At 51.9% G+C, this 19,179-nt stretch overlaps 1 protein-coding gene across 1 annotated transcript in view; it reads left to right on the top strand.

Moving 5' to 3' along the window:
- Positions 1–3,083: 3,083 nt before the first annotated feature.
- Positions 3,084–19,179, top strand: part of FLYWCH1 (FLYWCH-type zinc finger 1) — a 24,129-nt gene continuing 8,033 nt past the window's right edge. Inside the window, exons 1-7 of the mRNA XM_032425501.1 lie at positions 3,084–3,315; positions 5,224–5,341; positions 15,008–15,109; positions 15,917–16,357; positions 16,627–17,088; positions 18,140–18,586; positions 18,722–19,070. Of these exons, the coding sequence (XP_032281392.1) occupies positions 16,024–16,357; positions 16,627–17,088; positions 18,140–18,586; positions 18,722–19,070 (1,592 nt within the window). The 5' untranslated portion in view covers positions 3,084–3,315; positions 5,224–5,341; positions 15,008–15,109; positions 15,917–16,023. The remainder of the gene's footprint in view (positions 3,316–5,223; positions 5,342–15,007; positions 15,110–15,916; positions 16,358–16,626; positions 17,089–18,139; positions 18,587–18,721; positions 19,071–19,179) is intronic.

Raw genomic sequence — 19,179 nt, 5'->3', positions numbered from 1 at the left:
TCTCTCGCTATGTCTCTCTCTGTCAAATAAATAAAAATCTTAAAAAAAAAAAAAAAAGAGAATGTGTTGGCTATGGGCGCTTGGGTGGCTCAGTTGGTTAAGCGACTGCCTTCGGCTCAGGTCATGATCCTGGAATCCCAGGATCGAGTCCCACATCGGGCTCCCTGCTCAGCAGGGAGTCTGCTTCTCCCTCTGACCCTCCTCCCTCTCATGCTCTCTATCATTCTCTCTCAATAAATAAATAGAAATCTTTAAAAAAAAAAAAAGAATGTGTTGGCGAAATCACAGGGGTGAAGAGTGCAGCCTGGGGAATACAGTGAGACTGTAATAACCTTGTGTAGTGACAGGTCCGACCACGCTCATTGTGGTGTGCTGTCGCCTAGTCTATAGAATTGTCCAGTCACAATGTTGTACACCTGACATTAATATAACATTGTTCGTCAACTAGACTTCGATAAGAAGAGCAAAGTGTAAAACAAGCAATTAACAGTAAATATGCAAAAGCTGGGCGCCTGAGTGGCTCAGTCCGTTAAGGGTCTGCCTTCGGCTCAGGTTATGATTGCAGGGTCCTGGGATTGAGCCCCGCATCGGGCTCCCTGCTTGGCAGGGAGCCTGCTTCTTTCTCTCTCCCTCTGCCCCTCTCCATGCTCGTGCTCTCTCTCTCAAATAAATGAAATAAAATCTTTTTTAAAAATTGCAAAAGCTAAAAAAAAAATTGCAAAAGCTTGGGGCACCTGGTTGGCTCAGTCAATTAAGTGTCTACCTCTCCCTCTGCCCCTCCCCCTTCTTGTGTTCTCGCTCTCAAGTAAATAAATAAATAAAATCTTTAAAAAACCCAAAATACAATGAGATACCATTGCATATCTACCAGCATGGCTATACTCAGATAATAGCAAGTGTTGACAAGGATGTGGAGAAATCGAAACCCTCATAAGCTGCTCATAGGAATGTGAAATGGTGAGGACCCTGTGGAGAACAGTTTAGCAGTTCCTCAAATGGCTAAACATAGGGTTTCCATATGACCGAGCAATTCCACTCCTAGGTGCACACCCCAAAGAACTGAAAACATACGTACACACAGAAATCTGGACATGAATGCTCAGAGCAGCATGAGTCATAGTAGCCAAAACCTGGAAACAACCCAGATGCTTATCGACAGATTAACGGATATGCAAATCGTAGTCTATATATACAACGCAATATTATTTGGCCATTACAAAAACGAAATACTTCCACAGGCTGCAGCATGGATGAACTTTGAAAACTCCAGGCATGGGGCGCTTGGGTGGCTCAGTCGGTTAAGCGTCTGCTTTCAGCTGAGGTCATGACCTCAGGGTCCTGGGATGGAGCCCCTCATGGGGCCCTCTGCTCAGCGGCAAGTCTGCTTCTCCCTCTCCCACTCCCTCTGTGATCTCTCTCGCTCTCTCTCAAATAAATAAATAAAATCTTAAAAAAATAAAAGAAATTAAAAAAAAGAAAACACCAAGCTAAGTGAAATAAGCCAGACATAAAACACCACATATTGTATGATTCCATTTATATGAGTGTCCAAAATAGGCACATCCATACAGACAGAAAGATGAATAGTTGCCTAGGGTTGGGGGCTGAGGGATTTCACAACGATGGCTACAGGTTTCTTTCTGGAGTAAAGAAAATGTTCTAGGGGCGCCTGAGTGGCTCAGTCGTTAAGCGTCTGCCTTCGGCTCAGGTCATGATCCCAGGGTCCTGGGATCGAGCCCCGCATCGGGTTCCCTGCTCGGTGGGAATCCTGCTTCTCCCTCTCCCACTCCCCCTGCTTGTGTTCCCTTGTGTCTCTCTCTGTCAAATAAATAAATAAAATCTTAAAAAAAAAATGTTCTAAACCTGATTGTGGTGATGTTTGCACATCTTTAGGAATATACTAAAAAACACTGAATTGTACACTATTTTTTTATTTTTGCAAATCTCCTTAATGTAGGCCTAAAGAAATACTAGAGTTCTCATATGTGCTTTGGCAATCAACCTGGTACAACATCATGTCATGTCGCCTTTGCAGTATTCCACAGGGACCTCTAGGAACCCCCCCCCCCACTACACTTTGAGAACCATTCCTCTACTGTAAAATTCGTATTTCCCCCTTTGTAATTAATAAGTATCTTTGGGATTATGTAAATACCATTTCCTTGTTAGGCTTTCACCCTCCAACTTTAGTGGCCATTGATGATTTTTGCCCAAATCAGCTATTAATTAGGATGGCTGACAAATGGTGATCACCCTTTCTGCATTTCTTAGTTGACCTTCTACTGTAAGAAAGAGCTTTCCCTTCTCCCCATTTACTTTTTTTTTTTTTAGAAAAAGAGCAAGCAAGTGGGGTTGGGGGTGGGGGGAGTAAGGGGGTGAGGTGGGGGGAAGGACATAGGGAGAGGGAGAGGGAGAATCTCAAGCTGACTCCACACCCAGCAGAGAGCCCACCGGATTAGGGGATGGATCTCACGACCCTGAGATCATGACCCTAGCCAAAACCAAGAGTCAGGCGCTTAGCCAACTGAGCCACCCAGGTGCCCCTACTTATTTATATCAGTATCAACCCGTGGGTTCTTATTTTATTCAAAGTTATCCGTTATTACCATTTTTCACTGCGTTTTGCATCTCAAATTGGCCCAGCTTTAGGGTGGAGTCATTTGAAGGTTTTAACAAGGTGTATAAGAAATTTCCTTCTGCTGGCTAAAGAAAGTGACAGGTCTAATACGATATTTAAACAAACGCTCCCGCTTAGCGAGCACAGAGTCAAATCCTGGGGGAAGCCCGGGGATGGTGTCAATTAAACCGTACAACTCCCTAGTCTCAGAGCCCCCGCCCAGAATTCCCAGTCCCTGCCGCCTGTCCGGCCGACGCCCCGCCCCCGGACGCCCCCGCCCAATCCTGATCTTGCCCCGCCCCTTTCGCAAACCCTTGCCCCATATCCCCGCGCCGATTGGTCAGGCAGCCAGCTCGGCGCCGCTCACAGAAGAGCCGGAGAAGCGGAGTTTGCTTAAGGAATGGGGCCCCGCGGCCCTGCTGCGCATGCTCGCTGGGAGCCTGCTTGGGCGTTCCAAGAGGTCGGCTCCCCCGCGGGTTGGCGCGCGCTCCCGGCTAGTGGGGCGGCGCGCGGGCACGGGGCTCGCTCCCGAGAGGGCAGGTGGGGGCTGGGAGCGGGTGCTAGGGTTGTGGTGGCCGGAGGCGCCTGGGCCGCGAGGTCGACGCCTGTGGCTGCGGCGGCCGAGGCCAAAGGACCCGCCGCGGCTCGGTCTCCGGAGAGGGAGGGCTCCGCTGCCGCCGCCGCCCGGCCGGTGCCCGGTGAGCACGGGCCCCAGCGGGCCGGGGAGGGTCCCGGGTCCCACGGCGTGGCCGCGCCCCCGGCCAGGCCTCCCCGAGGGTCCCGAGGGCTGCTGAGGCTGGAAGGGGGGGGGTGGTGTCACCCAGCTCCGTGTCCCGGCGCTCAGGCCTTTCCTTGTCCTTCACCCGAGACTCGTCTCCTTTCTCCTGGCTCCTCCTTCGCCCCAATACAGCCGACCCCGACTGAGCCCTGACACCCCCAGCAAGGGAGCCCCCCGTTCATTCCTACCCCCCGCCCGTGTCCGCCGCACCGGCGCTGACCCGCGCTGGCACCCACCCCAACCCCGTCCCGTCTGCGCGGCTCTGTAGGTCCCAGTGACCTTGCACTTTTTGCTGCTATTACATCCCTCCTTCCACTTCTGATTACGCAGATTGCCTGTTGTGACTTTCAAACTTTTGACTCAAGAAATACGTTCTCCATGCATAACTTGTGCCGGTAGATGTGATTACTGGAAGAGAAGTTCAAAGGGAGAAATGACCCTAACCTCTCATGATAACAGCCAGATCTACTCTACCTTTGTTCTGATTCCATTCTGTTCTCTTCTGTTCTTTCCATTCCAAATGACTGTTGCTAACCCATGGAAATGATTTCAGGACCTAATGGTTCTGACCACAGTTTGAAACCCTTGCTTTAACAAACATCCGTCTTTCTCCACCTTTACGTCTTGCCTTTGGGGGATGCTGAGTTCCAATAATCAGATAATCACGGGTAACCTTCAATTCCATAGAAAAGGTATATTTTTAATATGTTGACATTTCTGCTTCTCAGGGCCAAAATCACTTCGAGGACTTGATTTGAATGTTCTAGTTTGATGCCATCAGGTTTATCCTGTTCCTCTTCCAAAAGCTCCTAGTCAGACTTGGAGAAGAGATAGTGTGTGAGGTTGGGGCTGGAGTGTGGAGTGTTTATAACGGAGAGGGAGACGATTTTTACTAGAGAAAGAAATAATTAAAGTTCAGCTTTAGGAAGATTAACTGGTTGGCACTGCGTAGGGAGAATTGGCCGGGCTGGATGCAGGATGGAAAGACCGCTGAGGAGTAGGTGAGGATCAAAGCCCCGGAGTGATATTCAGTGGAAAGGCCATGGGAGGTGGTATGACCAGGTGTACAGAGAATGAGATTTGAGGACACATGAGGCCTGTTAAGGAAGGAGTAAAAAAAAAAAAAAAAAAAAAGGCTAAGATTCTGGGGCACTGACTGGCTCAGTGGGTAAAGCATGCCACTCTTGATCTCCAGGTTGTGAGTTTGAGCCCCACGTTGGGCATAGAGATTACTTAAAAAAAAAAAAAAAAAAAGGAAAGAAAAAAAGCTCAGGTTCTGATCTGGTGACTGAAGGACTTGGGGCTGGGAGGACCTGGAGCTAGAATCTTCCTCTCTGTGCCCTGTGCATCTCTCAGGTGCTCAGGAGCAGGGGTTCCCAGGGGACATACAGCAATATCGATCGTTGGGCTGGGGTCTGCTGCATCCAGCAGGCAGAGGCCAGGGATGCTGTTGAACATCCAGCCCCACCTTCCCCAAAATACCAATGGTGCTGAGGTTGAGAAGCCCTGCTTTAGAACAGTGATTCTTAATCACTGGGGGGGGGGGGGTCCACTGCCACCCTCAACACCGCCCAGGAATGATACCCGTATGCACACAAAGCATGCGTATTTCATAGGAGAGTTCACGAGTCAGTCAGTGCACACCTCTACCCCTCATAGCTCATTAGCATGTGTGGGAGGGGGACAGCAATTGGAGTCACCCAGGAGCTTTTTCAAACATCAGGACCCCTGGGCGCGAGAAAGAACTCTTTGTCCTTGTGTGATGATTTACAGTTTATAGAAGAATTTCACATACAGTATCTCACTTGCCACTTTTCCTGTTTCACAGGTAAAATCAGTCTAGAGAATCGATGGAATTTGCCCCAAGTGTTGCACCCAGCAAGCTGGCAGTAAGGACCCGGGTACTGGCGGATGGGGATGGCGGTTCTCACTCTCTGTGCGTGAAGGTAATTCTGTTGACCCACCATCAGCTGCTGAGTGAGGCTCAGACTTTGAGGACCTTACCGATTAGATCTTGCCTGAGAGGCACCCGGCAGTTTGTAATACTGTGTGTCTCTTGGGTCTTAGGCTGACACCGAGCCCTTTGTGACCACCTGCATGACAGCAATGTCAGAGTGGGCAGCTGAGTATTGCGCCCAAAATTGCTCTGTGCCTCATTTCTGGGGGAGGGGAGCGGAGGGGATAAGAGAGTGACGAAGCATGAACCGTGAGGCTTTCGAACTTTCCATTTAAATCTGCCCGATTTAAAAATACTTCAGTCACTCAATAAATCTTTAGTGAGTAAAAATTGAGTATTACAAAACAAACACAAGGACCCAAGTATTGACCTCAAAGCAATCCAAAGTAAAAAAAAATACATTTAAGTCCACCTACAATAAATAGACACATGTATAACAAGTGGAAATTTCATAAAATAATACCCAGTTTTATTTCATGCAGTGCCGATTGATGTTTCACATGTAATTTTAAAAATTGCTGACTGGAGCCAGAGATTATAGGACCAATGACCTAGGCAATTAGAAAAGCAGAACCTTAGACCAAAACAAAGGAAATAAAGCTGTTTCATACAGATGTAGAATGAACATGTATGGAAGCTTTTACTTAACTCATTAACCAAGGAACCAGAAAGATCTAACAACCAGTTTGCAAGAGAATCCAAAGAAGATTCTAGAAGACTACAGATACTGAAATGTGCACATGGAGGCAAAACTGGCTTTTTATTCAGGGGGAAGAATTATCTCCATGTACTTATTTACATGGAGAGAGAGTTTATTGCCCACAGCCTAGAATAATTTTGCATTGCTCTCAGTTATCTACACTACACAGAGTTGTCAAAATGGCTCAAAGGCTAGAATCCCGTAACCTGGAAGGATGTGTTCTAGACACTGCATAGTTTCCATTGAGGCGCAAAGGTCCTTTACAGTCTCATAACCTCAATGAAAGATACTTCTGATCGCAAAATAAGGCTGGTCTCATTAGATTTGGCCTGATTGTTTGCATAGGTACGAGCACGTTAATTCACCGTAAAGGCCTTCTTGAGTTTGCTTTGCTGGAAGCCTTCATAAGGAATATCTGGTGGGATTTTTAGAAGTCTGGTATTTGCTATCCCAAGGTATGGAAGCCATGCTCCAGAAGCTCTCTCCACCAGATTTCACTTATACTACTTAGGAGTTTGAGCAAATTCCTGTCTGTATTCTTGAGGGCCCCTGAATAGGCCAAGGTGTGTGAAACGCGATAAATTGTTACAGGATCATCTCAGAAAAGATGAAATCATGACTCTCCTACTGACATAAAATAAACAGATGCTAATGATTTTATTTAACACATTAATGAGGGAGCACATACAATGTGACAGATTAAATGAGATCATGTATATAAAATAATGTGGGGCCTGGCACAAAAAAAAGCCCCTTCAAATCCTTCTTAGGCTCGTCACTTACTGACGGACCACCTATTCCTCAAGGGCATCTATTCAGGTGTTTCTCAAAGCACAGTCCATGGTCCACCAGAGCCTTGTGGGGTACTTGCTAAAAATCCAGATTCTTGAATCCCTCTCCAGATCCTCTGTCAGAATTTTAGATGGAAATCCAATCATTTGCATTTTTATCAAGGGCCTGGGGGAATTTTTATGAAGACCAGAATGACACAAACAACTAATTATAATAAAACTTGCATGAAAAATATACTTAACCGCATTATATGGATTCACTCTTCCTATTCTATTTCATTTTTTAAATTCTTTTTCATTTTTTTAAACACTGATCTCAAGTAGGGTTTCTCAGCCTTGGCTCTGTTGGCGTTTTAGACCAGATGCTTCTTTAGGGAGTGTTGGAGAAGCTAGCCTGGGCACTGTAGGATGCTGAGTGGCATCCCTGGGCCCTCCCCGCTGGATGCTAGCAGCATGCCCTGCCTCCCCGTGCTGACAACCAAAAATGTCTCTGGACATTGTCAGGTGTTGCCTGGGAAGCAAATCACCTTGACTGACAACCACCAGTCTTAACCCACTCCATTGATACCTATGGTCAGAATCCTCAATGTGTAAAGAACCATTTTTACTGATTTTAAGAGGTGAGGCCCTGAAGGCAGACACAGGTGTCTTGAATGCGGACTCTGTCTTTATCGGCCTGCTCTTGGTCACAGATTCAGCCTTGGTTCCTCCTCTATGACATGAAAGAACAGTGGACTCTAACTGACGGGGTTATTTGGAAGATAAACTGGAATAGTACGTGCAGAGCCCTTGGGGGGTAGTGCCAGGCACATCGTTGTATTTGGTAAATATTACATATTATGATCACAGTCCTCTAGACTCTCGAGGGTTGTGTCGGTCAGAATCCAGCCAGGAAAACAGAAACTACTTTAAGATTTGAACTGGGAGTTTCCTTGCGATCCCTGGTGGTGGAGGAGCTGAGAGGCCAAACAGGAAATGGTGAGAGAGCCCAAGAGTGGCAGGGGCTCAATGCTGCCAGCACAACCAGGCCAAGCTCTAGGGCGGCAGGCAGGGGTCCTGCAAAGCTGCAGCAGACAGCCCTGGTGAACCCACGCCAGGCAGGTGGCTTCTGGAACACCCTCCTTGCTCCACCCGCCAGTGTCCCACTGGGCCTCCCATTGGCCAGATCAGCCAGAAGTCACCCTGGTAAACCATAAAATAGCTGGTTTGTAGGGACACATCAGTGCAGCTGAAGACTTACTCTGAAGGCCTGACTGCAGCCCTGAGCATCAGCTTCCTCCGCACCTGGCGCTTCTTACCTCTTCCTGCAGCTGCCCAGGGCACAGGGAGGCACCCCGTTAGCTCCGCACCAGCTGGGCCTGGGTTGGAGTCTTGGCTCTCACTAGCCGTGCGGTCCTGGACCACTCAAGGCCCCAGAAGTTGAGCGGGGATGATGGTGACGCTTGGCAAGGAGGTTGCTGGGTCAATGGACTGGAGGTGTTGGCTGATGCCGGAGGAATTTTGTTCCTGGCTCAGGTCCCAGGTCCCAGGTTCCAGGTCCCAGGACGGATGACGAGGCTCTGGACAGGAGGGTGTCTCCCTCTCCCTCTCTCTTTCACCCTATACTCAGGAGGTCTCCATCACTTATTTTCTCTGTCAACTCCCATTGTGTCTATAAGTTTGAAACTTGGGTTTTCAAGAACCTTTAATTTTGAGTTAATTTTCGACTTTAAAAACATTGCAAAGATAGGACGAAGAATTCCCACATACCCATCACCCAGTCTCCCCGATTGTCAGCATCTTACCAGACGCTGCGTGGAGATCAAAGCCAGGAGATCACCGTGGGTACAGTTCTCTTCACCTACACTGTTGACCTGACTCTGGTTTCCCCAGCTTGTCCCCAGTGTCCTTTTTCCGTCCCGCCATCCCACGTGGCATTTAGTTGTTGTGTCTCCTCAGCACCCCCAGTCTGTGACAGGTCCTCAGCCTGCCCTTGTCCTCGATGATCTCAGCAGTTTTGAAGTCTCCTGGTCATTGTTTCGTGGACTGTCCTTCGATGTGTCTTGTCTGATTAAAGTGGGGGTGTGCACCTGGGGCAGGAGTGTCACAGAGACGGTGGGGTGTCCTTGGTGCATCGCATCAAGGACGTCGTGGTGTTGATGTGTCTTATGACCGGTGAAGTTGACCTCGATCACGTAGGGGTGTGTCCGTGGGATTTCCCCACCGCCAAGTTACTGTCTTTCCTTTTGTAGTTAATAAATATCTTGGAGGGAATGTCTGAGGCTATGCAGGTCCCACAACTGGGATTTTTAATAGCCTCAATTTTTGTTCATTTATCTGTTCTGTCGCTTATATTACCCTTTAATTTCTCGTGTGACTTGTCAAGGAGAGTTATGGAGTTAAAGGACAAATGACCAAGCGAGGAGATGCAGCTTGTCTTTACAGCGTCTCCCTTTCCCCATGGTACAAAGAGTTTATGCACATTGTCCACGATTTCAAGAAAACAAAAGAAATGGAAGGAGAAGATAAATCACTGTTCTTACTACTTTTAACATTTTGAGATATTTCTTCCTAGGTATTTAAGGTTTTTTTTTTATTTATTTGGGAGAGCGAGCGAGCACAAGTGGGAGGAGAGGGAGAAGCAGACTCCCTGCTGAGCAAGGAGCCCGACACAACACGGGGCCCAATGCCGGGGCCTGATGCCAGGACCCCGGGATCATGACCTGAGCCGAAGGCCAATGCTTAACCCACTGAACCACCCAGGCGCCCCGTTTTTGTTTTTGTTTTTTTTTGTTTTTTGGGGTTTTTTTAGGCCATGAATACATAAAATAAAATCAGTCCATAACCGACGACTGTGAGCAGAGCCCTCCGGAGGCTGGAGAGGTGCGTGAGCTGAGGGCCAGAGGCCCCGCCGGGTCTGAGCCATACTTGGATTTGGGTGGGGTTTTTTTGGGAAAACCTTAGCTTAGAAAAGATAGTATTTGCAGACTTTGCTAACTGCATCTGCTGTTAGGTTTTGTAAATACAAACATTTTTGGAAGTCTTCAGTTATTTTTGCTACATGGAAGAACTCTCACATTCTTGTTTTGGAAACGTTTGTGTCAGGCAGTTAATTTTTTTACCAAGGATGCAGTGCGTTCATCCTAAGGAGCAACACCGCTATCTTGTGGCCTTCGGGAGCATTGCTGCCAAGGATTTAGGTATGCGTTCCTGCCTGTTCTGGGTCTACGTTACATAATGATTTGGTCCTTTGCAAGGGCTCCATCTGGTCTGCAGGTGAGGGCCTCCCACTGTAAAGGGGGCTGAAATAGCAAACAACATGTTGAATGCGATGTGTGCCACAGGAAACAAAGTGTCAGTCAAGAGCTCTAATCCAAGAATGGAGAGAGCGGTGCATCTGGGTGGCAGGATTATGGGCCGTTTACTAGGAATTAGGTTCTTTTTTTTTTTTTTTTTTTTTTTTTTTAATAGTAAGTCTTCTCTTTTTTTTTTTTTTTTTAAGATTTTATTTATTTATTTGAGACAGAGAGAATGAGAGAGAGAGAGAGCACATGAGAGGGGTGAGGGTCATAGGGAGAAGCAGGCTCCCTGCCGAGCAGGGAGCCCGATGCGGGACTCGATCCAGGGACTCCAGGATCATGACCTGAGCCAAAGGCAGTCGCTTAACCAACTGAGCCACCCAGGCGCCCTAGGAATTAGGTTCTTAACAGTTTAAACATATTTTTATATAGTTTTTACAATATAATATTAGCAACTTACACAATATCTTAATATGTAATCCATGCCACCCCTCTTCTTCGATGAGGAAACTAAGTCCAGTAGTGAAAGGTCTGCTTTGGTGTAGAAAACTGGTTTTTGGGGCGCCTGGTGGGCTCAGTCAGTGCAGTGTGCGACTCTTGATCTCAGGGTTGTAAGTTTAAGCCCCGCGTTGGGTGTAGAGATGACTTAAAAAAAATAAAAAAATCTTAAAAAAAAAAAAGAAAAAGAAAACCAGTTTTCATCCAAGTGACCCTGGGGACCTGAGTCCCTATAAGGATTTTTTAAAAAACAGTTTTATTGAGATATGATTTACATACACACAACTCCCCTATCAAAAGTGTATAACTCAGTGTTTTCCGTGTATTCAGAGTCGAACAACCATCTCCACAGTCAATTTTACATTTTCATTACCCCCCAAAAAAGAAACCCCACACCCCTTAGCATCACTTCCAAATTTCCCCTTCCTCTCCCCCAGTCCTATACAATCACTCATCTGCTTTCCATGTCAGTGGATTTGCCCGTTCTGAACATGTTTTATAAATGGAGTCATACAGTGTGCTATTTTTTGTGTCTGGCTTCTTTTTTTTTTTTTAAATATTTTATTTATTCATTTGCGAGAGAGAGAGCACAAGAAGGGTGGAGAGGAAGAGAGAGAGAGGGAGAAGCACACTCCCCACTGAGCCAGGAGCCCGATGTGCGGCTTGATCCCAGGACCTGGAGATTACCACCTGAGCCGAAGGCAGACGCTTAACCAACTGAGGCACCCAGGGGCCCCTGTGCCTGGCTTCTTTCACTGAGCATGATGTTCTCATCCAGCACGTGCCAGAATGTGATTCCTGGTTATGGCCAAATAGTATTCCATTGTATGGATGGACCACACATAGGCCAGTGCAGGTGGTTCCAAGGGAGAACGCGGTGTATGGATGGACCCAGCTGGTGCCAACCCTGCATGGTGGCCAAACGAGAGAGTGGTTGGTGTCCGCAGAGCTGGCGGGCAGCCTGCAGACAGCTGGGCTGAGAAGGAAGGAGTGTGGGCTGTTCTTGCAAAGTTGAACTGTTGAGGGAAGGAGGGGCTTTTGTTAGGTCTTGTTTTTGGACACAGGAGACTGAAAAACCTTGGTGGTCCCAGTGCAAAGAACTGCAGAGGCAGAGAGCTCTGGTGACCAGAGAGAGCAGGACTCAAAGGGTGGTGAAAAGGCCCCAAGGGAGGAGGGGAGCTGTACCAAGGGAACTGGGTGGAGACATGTTTATTTCCAAATCAGGATAAAATATGTATGCCCCCTACATCCAGATAGTGAAGAGTGAGAAGAGCTTATGAAGAGATCCATCCTCAGGGGGTAAACTGTGAAACATAAAATGGTAAAAGTCCACATCATGGAGAGATAACTTTAGCTAGTTTGAAGTCTGCCTTTTTTGAAGAACTTCATTCACCAACGATGTTAGGTAAAAAGAACGTTACTACATGTAGGTTGTTACAGATTTGTGTGTGTGTGGTAAAATATATATCACAAAAATTTACAACTTGAATCATTCTAAGTGCACAGCTTGGTGGCATTAAGGACCCTCACACTGGCATGCCACCATCGCCACCATCCACTGTCAGAACATCATCGTCATCCCAAACTGAAACCATACCTACTAAACAACAGTCCCCCATTCCACACACCCCCCATCAGCCCCGCAACGCCGCCGACTCTGCCTCTATGAATTTGACAAGTGTAGGGACATCACATAAGTGGAATCGTTCAGCATTAGTTTTTTTGTGACTGGTTTATTTTGCATTATGGACTTTTTACTTTTTTAAGATTTTATTTATTTGAGAGAGAGAGTGCGTGAGAGAGCACAAGCACGGGGAGCGGCAGAGGTAGAGGGAGAAGCAGGCTCCTGGCTGAGCAGGGAGACCAATATGGAACTCCATCCCAGGACTCCGGGCTCATGACCAGACACTTAACCAACTGAGCCACCCAGGAGCCCCCGTTATGGACTTTTTAAGTACTTAATTCTCATTGCTATCCTTTATACTTAATATTTTTGTTTTTCTCACTGAATTACCAGCCCTTTAAACATGATCAACTGAGGGATTTAACATTTATGTAGCATGGCACCTGAAGTTCAAATGCACTTTGATGTGTATCTCACAACCTTTATTGTTCCATCCATCAAAAAGCCAAAACCCTTGGGGCGCCTGGGTGGCTCAGTAGGTAATTAAGCTTCTGCCTTCAGCTCAGGTCATGATCCCAGGGTCCTGGGATCAAGCCCCTCTGCTCAGCAGGAAGCCTGCTTCTCCCTCTCCCACTCCCCCTGCTTCTGTTCCCGCTCTCCTGTGTCTCTGTAAAATAAATAAATAAAAATCTTAAAAAAAAAAAGAAAAAAGAAAAAAGGCCAAACCCACCAGGTTGAGTCACTTGCCAAGAGTATGAGTTACTGGGCGCCTGGGTGGCTCAGTTGGTTAAGCGACTGCCTTCGGCTCAGGTCATGATCCTGGAGTCCCTGGATCGAGGCCTGCATCGGGCTCCCTGCTCGGCAGGGAGTCTGCTTCTCCCTCTGACCCTAACCCCTCTCATGTGCTCTCTCTCATTCTCTCTCTCTCATATAAATAAATAAAATCTTAAAAAAAAAAAAAAAAAAAAAGAGTATGAGTTACTGCTGAGTAAGAAAAGACCCTGACTTCACTGGCTTAAAATAACAGTTTGTTATTGATTGGTGTTCCATAAGGTGGGTGGCCGTTCGTGTGGCCACCATGCAGGATTGCACCAGCTGGCTTGGTGTCCTGTGGCCCCTTCATGTGGCTACACGCAGCTGGGGGGTCTGCATGGTTTTCCTCCATGCCTGGCAGTGCCTCCGTGCCCACGTGTGGCCTCCCACACAGCTTCCTAACCTGGCAGGCCCAGGGCCGTGTCTCCTGAGGGTGAGGACTGCCAACCCCCACAGCATGCTGCTGCCACACTCAGCAAGTCACACAGCAAGGCACCCGTCTGGGCTGGAGCCAGTCCAGATTCAAGACCACATTGCAAGGGGGCCTGCATACTTTATGGGAGGATTTGTGGTCATTAGACAGTCTACATTACAAGGTCCCGTAATGGTTGAGAATGGTAACCGTTAATCCAATCCAAATTCTAGGTAATCGCCAGACCCATGCTTTTCCGCAGACGGGGCTGGGGGAGGGGGCGGGGGGGAGTGGCTAGGCCATAGTTCGCCTTTTGTTGCGCTGGAACTTCTGTATCCATTGAGGTGCGTGCATCTTGGAAGCCTTTTAAGCAGAACTTGTAGTTGAGGGGACCGCACCGTCTCCTGACTCGGGGTACCCATGACTCCGGGTCCAGTTCCCGTGGAATGTGGGGGCTCTTAGTCATGCCAACGCCCTCTAGTTCGGAGGAGGCCAGGCTTCGGCATCTGATGGTTTCAGGCTAAGGCCGATGGCGTGTCGGGGTCCCCACAGAGTCCCCTCTTGCCCCGCGCGTGGCGAGGACCCAGGCCCGGGCCTGTAGGAGTGTGCGTGCTGTGTGGACAGTGACTGCAGCGCTTCGGCTGGCCCGAGTTGTCTGAGGCGTCCCCGCCCCCCCAGCGCCCTTGGCCCCGCAGGCTGGAGGCCGATGGGACGGCAGGAGCGCGCCAGCCGCGCGGGGACCCGGAGCGCGGGGACCGAGGGCTGCAACCGGGGGCGGGCTGCCGGCTGAGGGATGGGCGCCGGAGCCAATCGGCGAGGGGGGCGGGGTGGCCCAGGGGCGGGGCCTCCCACCGGCTCCCTTTTCCGCCCAGACAGCTCCTCCCCGAGGCACGCACTGGGTCTCACTGCGGCTGGTCCCCAGGGGCACGCGTGTCCCTGCCCCGCCACGTCGCGGTGTAGGGCGGGATGGGCAGGGCAGAGAAGGGCCGCATGGGAGGAGCGAGGGTTGGCTCGTCCAGGGGCATGACGCGGGAGGGCAGGCCAGCCGGAACTCTCAATCAGGTGGCCCGTTACCTGGAAGATTTCCTCGCCACCACCCCCCATCCCAACCCCCCCCGCGATGGGCTTCCCTGCTGCCCTGGGATGGGCAGGCGTATACTGCGGGGTGGGGCGGGGATGAGGCGCCGCTCTGAGTCTTCAGCCTTGGCTCTGTCTTAGTGGGGACACTGGGGCCCTGCCATTAGGCTGCCCAGGCTTTGGGGAGCTGAATCTGGGCCCCAAACCAGGGAACTTCAGAGCAGGAATGCATTGGAATGGCAGAACTTGGAAACGAGGGTGACAGCTCACAAATGGGAAGCTGAAATGTGCAGGGAGGCTGTGGTCTTGCTTCTGGGCTCTTAAGGAGAGGTGGGGGAGACCCAGCCTATTCACCCACCACCCAGTCCCTCAAGAAAGCAAAATGTTTACCCCACACTGATACCCAGGGCCCTGTCTCCAGGCTAGCTCTGCCCCCATAATACATCCTTTCTGCTTCTCCAGGCCAGAAGCCAGGGAGCCCGAAGTGACTGTGGCTTTTCCGGACACCTCTACAGCCCCGTCCCCTCCCGGCTGAGGCAGCGCCAGCCCCACTTCAGGCACAAGGTCACTGCCTTCCTGGGACCCCAGCATTTCCTGAGTGCTGCGTGGTCCAGAGCCTCCGGCTTGGGATGGGAGATGGATCTAGTTGTGAGTCCAGAGAGTCCTGCCTCCCAGAGCCAGGCGTCCCCTTTGTGGTCTGCAGAGTGCCGGCCGGTGCCCGGCTCGGTCTCCCTGTGACAAAGTGTCAGGAGGAAGGCCACCGGGCATTCTGGGAGGGTCTGTGACATGAGCCCATGTGCCAAGTGCTGGTCCCTGAGGCTTGGTGCTCAGGAAGGCCAGTTACCGTCATCCTGGATGAGGCACACCAGGTACTGTGTGGGGCGGGCTCTGGATCCCCCTCGACCAGACTCCCAGCTCTGCACTTCATGGCCATGTTGGCCATCCTGGCGTGCCTCAGTGTCCTCATCTGTACACTGGGTCAATAAGAATGATCGACTTTCATAACACGGGGCCAAGTTAAATGGGAAACCCCGTGAAGACACATCCCACCGTGCTCAGCACCTACGGGCCTCTCTTTGTAGAAGCTCACAGTTCTCAGTGCCTCACTGCCTGCACCTCAACAGCCCCCAGAGAGCCCTGCGTGTGGCACATTTTACAGACAGGAAAGTGGCGTTTGGGGAGGGGAGGTGACAGACCCCAGCTGCCTGAGAGGATGCAACCGAGTGGAAGCACCGACCCGGGGTTCCCCAGCTCCATGCGGGACCCTCCCCAGCCTTTCAGCCCCCTCTGCCTCCACCTCCACCCCACGTCCATTTTCTGAGCCCCAGGTCCAAGGGGGCCTCCACTGATGGGTTTTGCCTCCTTCCTTAGGACAGAGCCCCTGGACTGCCAGGTTCCCGACCAGGGAGGAGGAGGAGGAAGAGAACTCCATCTGCTGGGGCCTGAGTGTGGCCTGGGGGACAGGCCATCGTCCCAGAATGCCCCTGCCGGAGCCCAGCGAGCAGGAGGGTGAGAGTGTGAAGGCTGGCCAGGAGCCATCCCCGGAGTCCCCTGAGCCAGGCACAGATGTCATTCTTGCAGTCCCCACAAAGCCCAAAGAGTTCTCCAAACTGGTCCTGCTGACGGCCTCCACGGAGAACGTGGATGGGGTGGACTCCCAGCCCAAAGGAGGGCACTGTGGCATGTCCCTGGAGATGTCTGGTCCTGACGCACTGGCCAGGACCCCCCAGATCCTGCCAGTGGAGGAGCAAGTGGGGGCAGTCCAGCCAACCCCCCAGGCCCCTGAGCAGACATGCAGCAAGCCAGATACAGGTGAGTTCCAGGCCTACTGCTCCTGGCCCAGCCCCCTTTGTGGCCCTGCATGCTCAGACATAGGCCCTGTGCACCCCCTTTCTAGGGGGTGGCCTTGGGGTCCCATCTCTGCTCGGAGCTAAGTATCCTTGTCTCTAATCAGGACTCTGTCTCAGGCTGGTGTGATGATCTCAGGATGTCATCCCTGTGCGTCCCCCATTGCTCTCATCCACGCCCTTGGCCTCCAGCCTTGCTCTGTTCCAGCTGACCCAGCCCTCTCTTGTCCTCAGCAGCCCCCAAGCCCCTGGAGTTCCTGAGGACCCCATTTGGGGGCCGCCTCCTGGTGCTCGAGTGCTTCCTGTACAAGCAGGAGAAGGCAGTGGGCGACAAGGTCTACTGGAAGTGCCGTGAGCACTGTGAGCTGGGCTGCCGGGGCCGGGCCATCACCCGAGGCCCACGGGCCACGGTGATGCGGGGCCACTGCCACCCGCCCGACGAGGAGGGTCTGGAGGCGCGGCGCCGGAGACAGAAGCTGCCCGGCCCAGCCCTGCCTGAAGGCTTCGGGGTTCCGGAGGGCCCTCGGGGCCGAGTGGAAGAGCCGCTGGAAGGGGTGGGCCCATGGCTGTGCCCTGAGGAGCCAGAGCCCACCCCTGGGTTGGTGCTGAGCAAGCCGGCCGCAGAGGAGGATGAGGGGCTGCGAGCCCTGTCACTGCTGAGCTTGCCCCCCAAGAAACGCCCGACACTGGGGATCGGTGAGTGCCCTGGACCTGGGCTCCACTCTGGGGCAAGTGGGAACCCATGGGTCCTTACCTGTGCCCAGATGGAAACATGGGGTCCCATATGGTTTGTAATGCGCTCCAAGTCAACATGGCTAAAAGATAGAAACCTGTCCCAGAAATCATCAAGCCCGGGGGATAGAACTAGTGCTCTAGAACCAGGGGGCTCAAGTCCTTCTGGAACTTTCTGATGCAGCAGGGTCTGGTGTGAGGCCCAGAAACCCGAGTTTTAACAGGGCCAGGTGGTCCTGGTAGCCCATGAGGTTAGGGGAAGTCGGCCTAGGGGAGAGCTTTGGACCAGGTTCAAATCACAGCCCCACCTGGTTTCAGTACAGGTGCTGAAACTCTGGGGTTTTGGGAACTTTGTCGGGGATGGGTGATCGCTCAGGTGCCAGGGAGATTAGATGCTCGATGTGCGGGAAGCACCCAGCACCAGTCCCACGTGTGGTGGCGCTGAGTGCCCAGTAGCTGGGGTCTTCTTGGTGGCTTTTATTACCAGCAAGTGGGAGGTGGGCTTGGTCCCAAGGGTTGGCTCCCTTCTGACCCAGATTCGAGGGTTTAAGGATTTAGGGCAGTTGCTATGCTGGGTACTAGGTGTGGGGGGGGGAACACTTGTTTTTTACTTTCCATCTTTTGCCACCATTTGAATTTTATGGTGTGTGCATGTGCTATTCAAAAATTAAATAAAAGTTTCAAACAAACCCTAAAAAGAGTATGGCCAGGAGTGACTGAACACATAGGCTAGGATGTCAAAGCCAGCTCTGTCCTTCCCGGGTGTGCGACCTTGGATGTGACGTGTAACCACCGTGAGCCGTGGCCTCCCCACTGACCTCCAGGAGAGGAACTGCACCTTCTCCCTGGTGCACTGGGTGGGGGCTCGGTGGGAATGCATGCAGGGCCCACACACGCCCAGCTCGGGGGAAGCCACAGCCAGTGTCCACATAAAGGGGAAAAGCCCTTGGCCCCCCCACGCCTCCCCAGCCTCCTCTCCTCAGCCTGCCATGACTGCCCCGGGTTCCTCCTCCAGGAGACCCCCGGCCCCTGGAATTCCTGAGGACGTGCTATGGGGGCAGCTTCCTGGTGCACCAGTCCTTCCTCTACAAGCGGGAGAAGGCCGTGGGGGACAAGGTCTACTGGACGTGCCGGGACCATGCACTGCACAGCTGCCGCAGCCGGGCCATCACCCAGGGCCAGCGGGTGACCGTGATGCGAGGCCACTGCCACCCGCCTGATGTGGAGGGCCTGGAAGCCCGGCGGCAGCAAGAGAAAGCCATGGAAACACTGCAGGCCAGGCCTGGTGGGCCTGGGGGCCAAGTGGATAAGCTGCTCCAAGGCGTGGACGGCCTGCTCTACCGCAGGGGGCCGGGGACTCTGACTCTCACCAGAGCCCGGCCTAGGAAGCGCACAAAAGTCCTTCCGGCCCAGCCCCAGGCCCTGCAGGGATACCGCACTGAGGACCAGGACGAGGACCCCGGTGAGTCCTTCACAGTGCTGACCCAGAGCTGGGCCCCCTCAAGTCTTGCTTCCTCAGGTCCAGGGAGGTAGGAGGGGACCCCAAGACCCTGAATTCCCAATTCCCTCCCCCACCCACCTCTCCCTTTCTCCCCAGGAGGCCCTGAGTTCCTGAGGACCCCTCTGGGGGGCAGCTTCCTGGTGTACGAGTCCTTCCTCTACAGGAGGGAGAAGGCGGCCGGGGAGAAGGTGTACTGGACGTGCCGGGACCAGGCCCGCATGGGCTGCCGCAGCCGGGCCATCACGCAGGGCCAGCGGGTGACCGTGATGCGTGGCCACTGCCACCCGCCCGACCTGGGGGGCCTGGAGGCCCTGAGGCAGCGGGAGAAACGCCCGGGTGCGGCTCAGCGGGGGAGCCCAGGTAGGACAGACTGTGGCCACTGGGCCGTGGTGACGGGCAGGAGACCCAGACGACCAGCCTTTCCCTCTGACCTCCTGTGCCCCTAGCAAGCGTCCTCGCAGCCTTAGGGGAACACTCTGTGAGGGGTTACAGCCCTCTCCTGTTGCTCTCCCCTCCCCTCCTCACCTCAGTCCTACTCCCTCGGGGGGGGGGGG

The sequence above is a fragment of the Phoca vitulina genome, unplaced genomic scaffold (genome assembly GCF_004348235.1).
Source record: "Phoca vitulina isolate PV1807 unplaced genomic scaffold, GSC_HSeal_1.0 scaffold33, whole genome shotgun sequence".
NCBI lineage: Eukaryota > Metazoa > Chordata > Mammalia > Carnivora > Phocidae > Phoca > Phoca vitulina.
The sequence above is the reverse complement of the archived record's forward strand: the minus strand, read 5'-3'. Positions and strand labels throughout refer to the sequence as shown.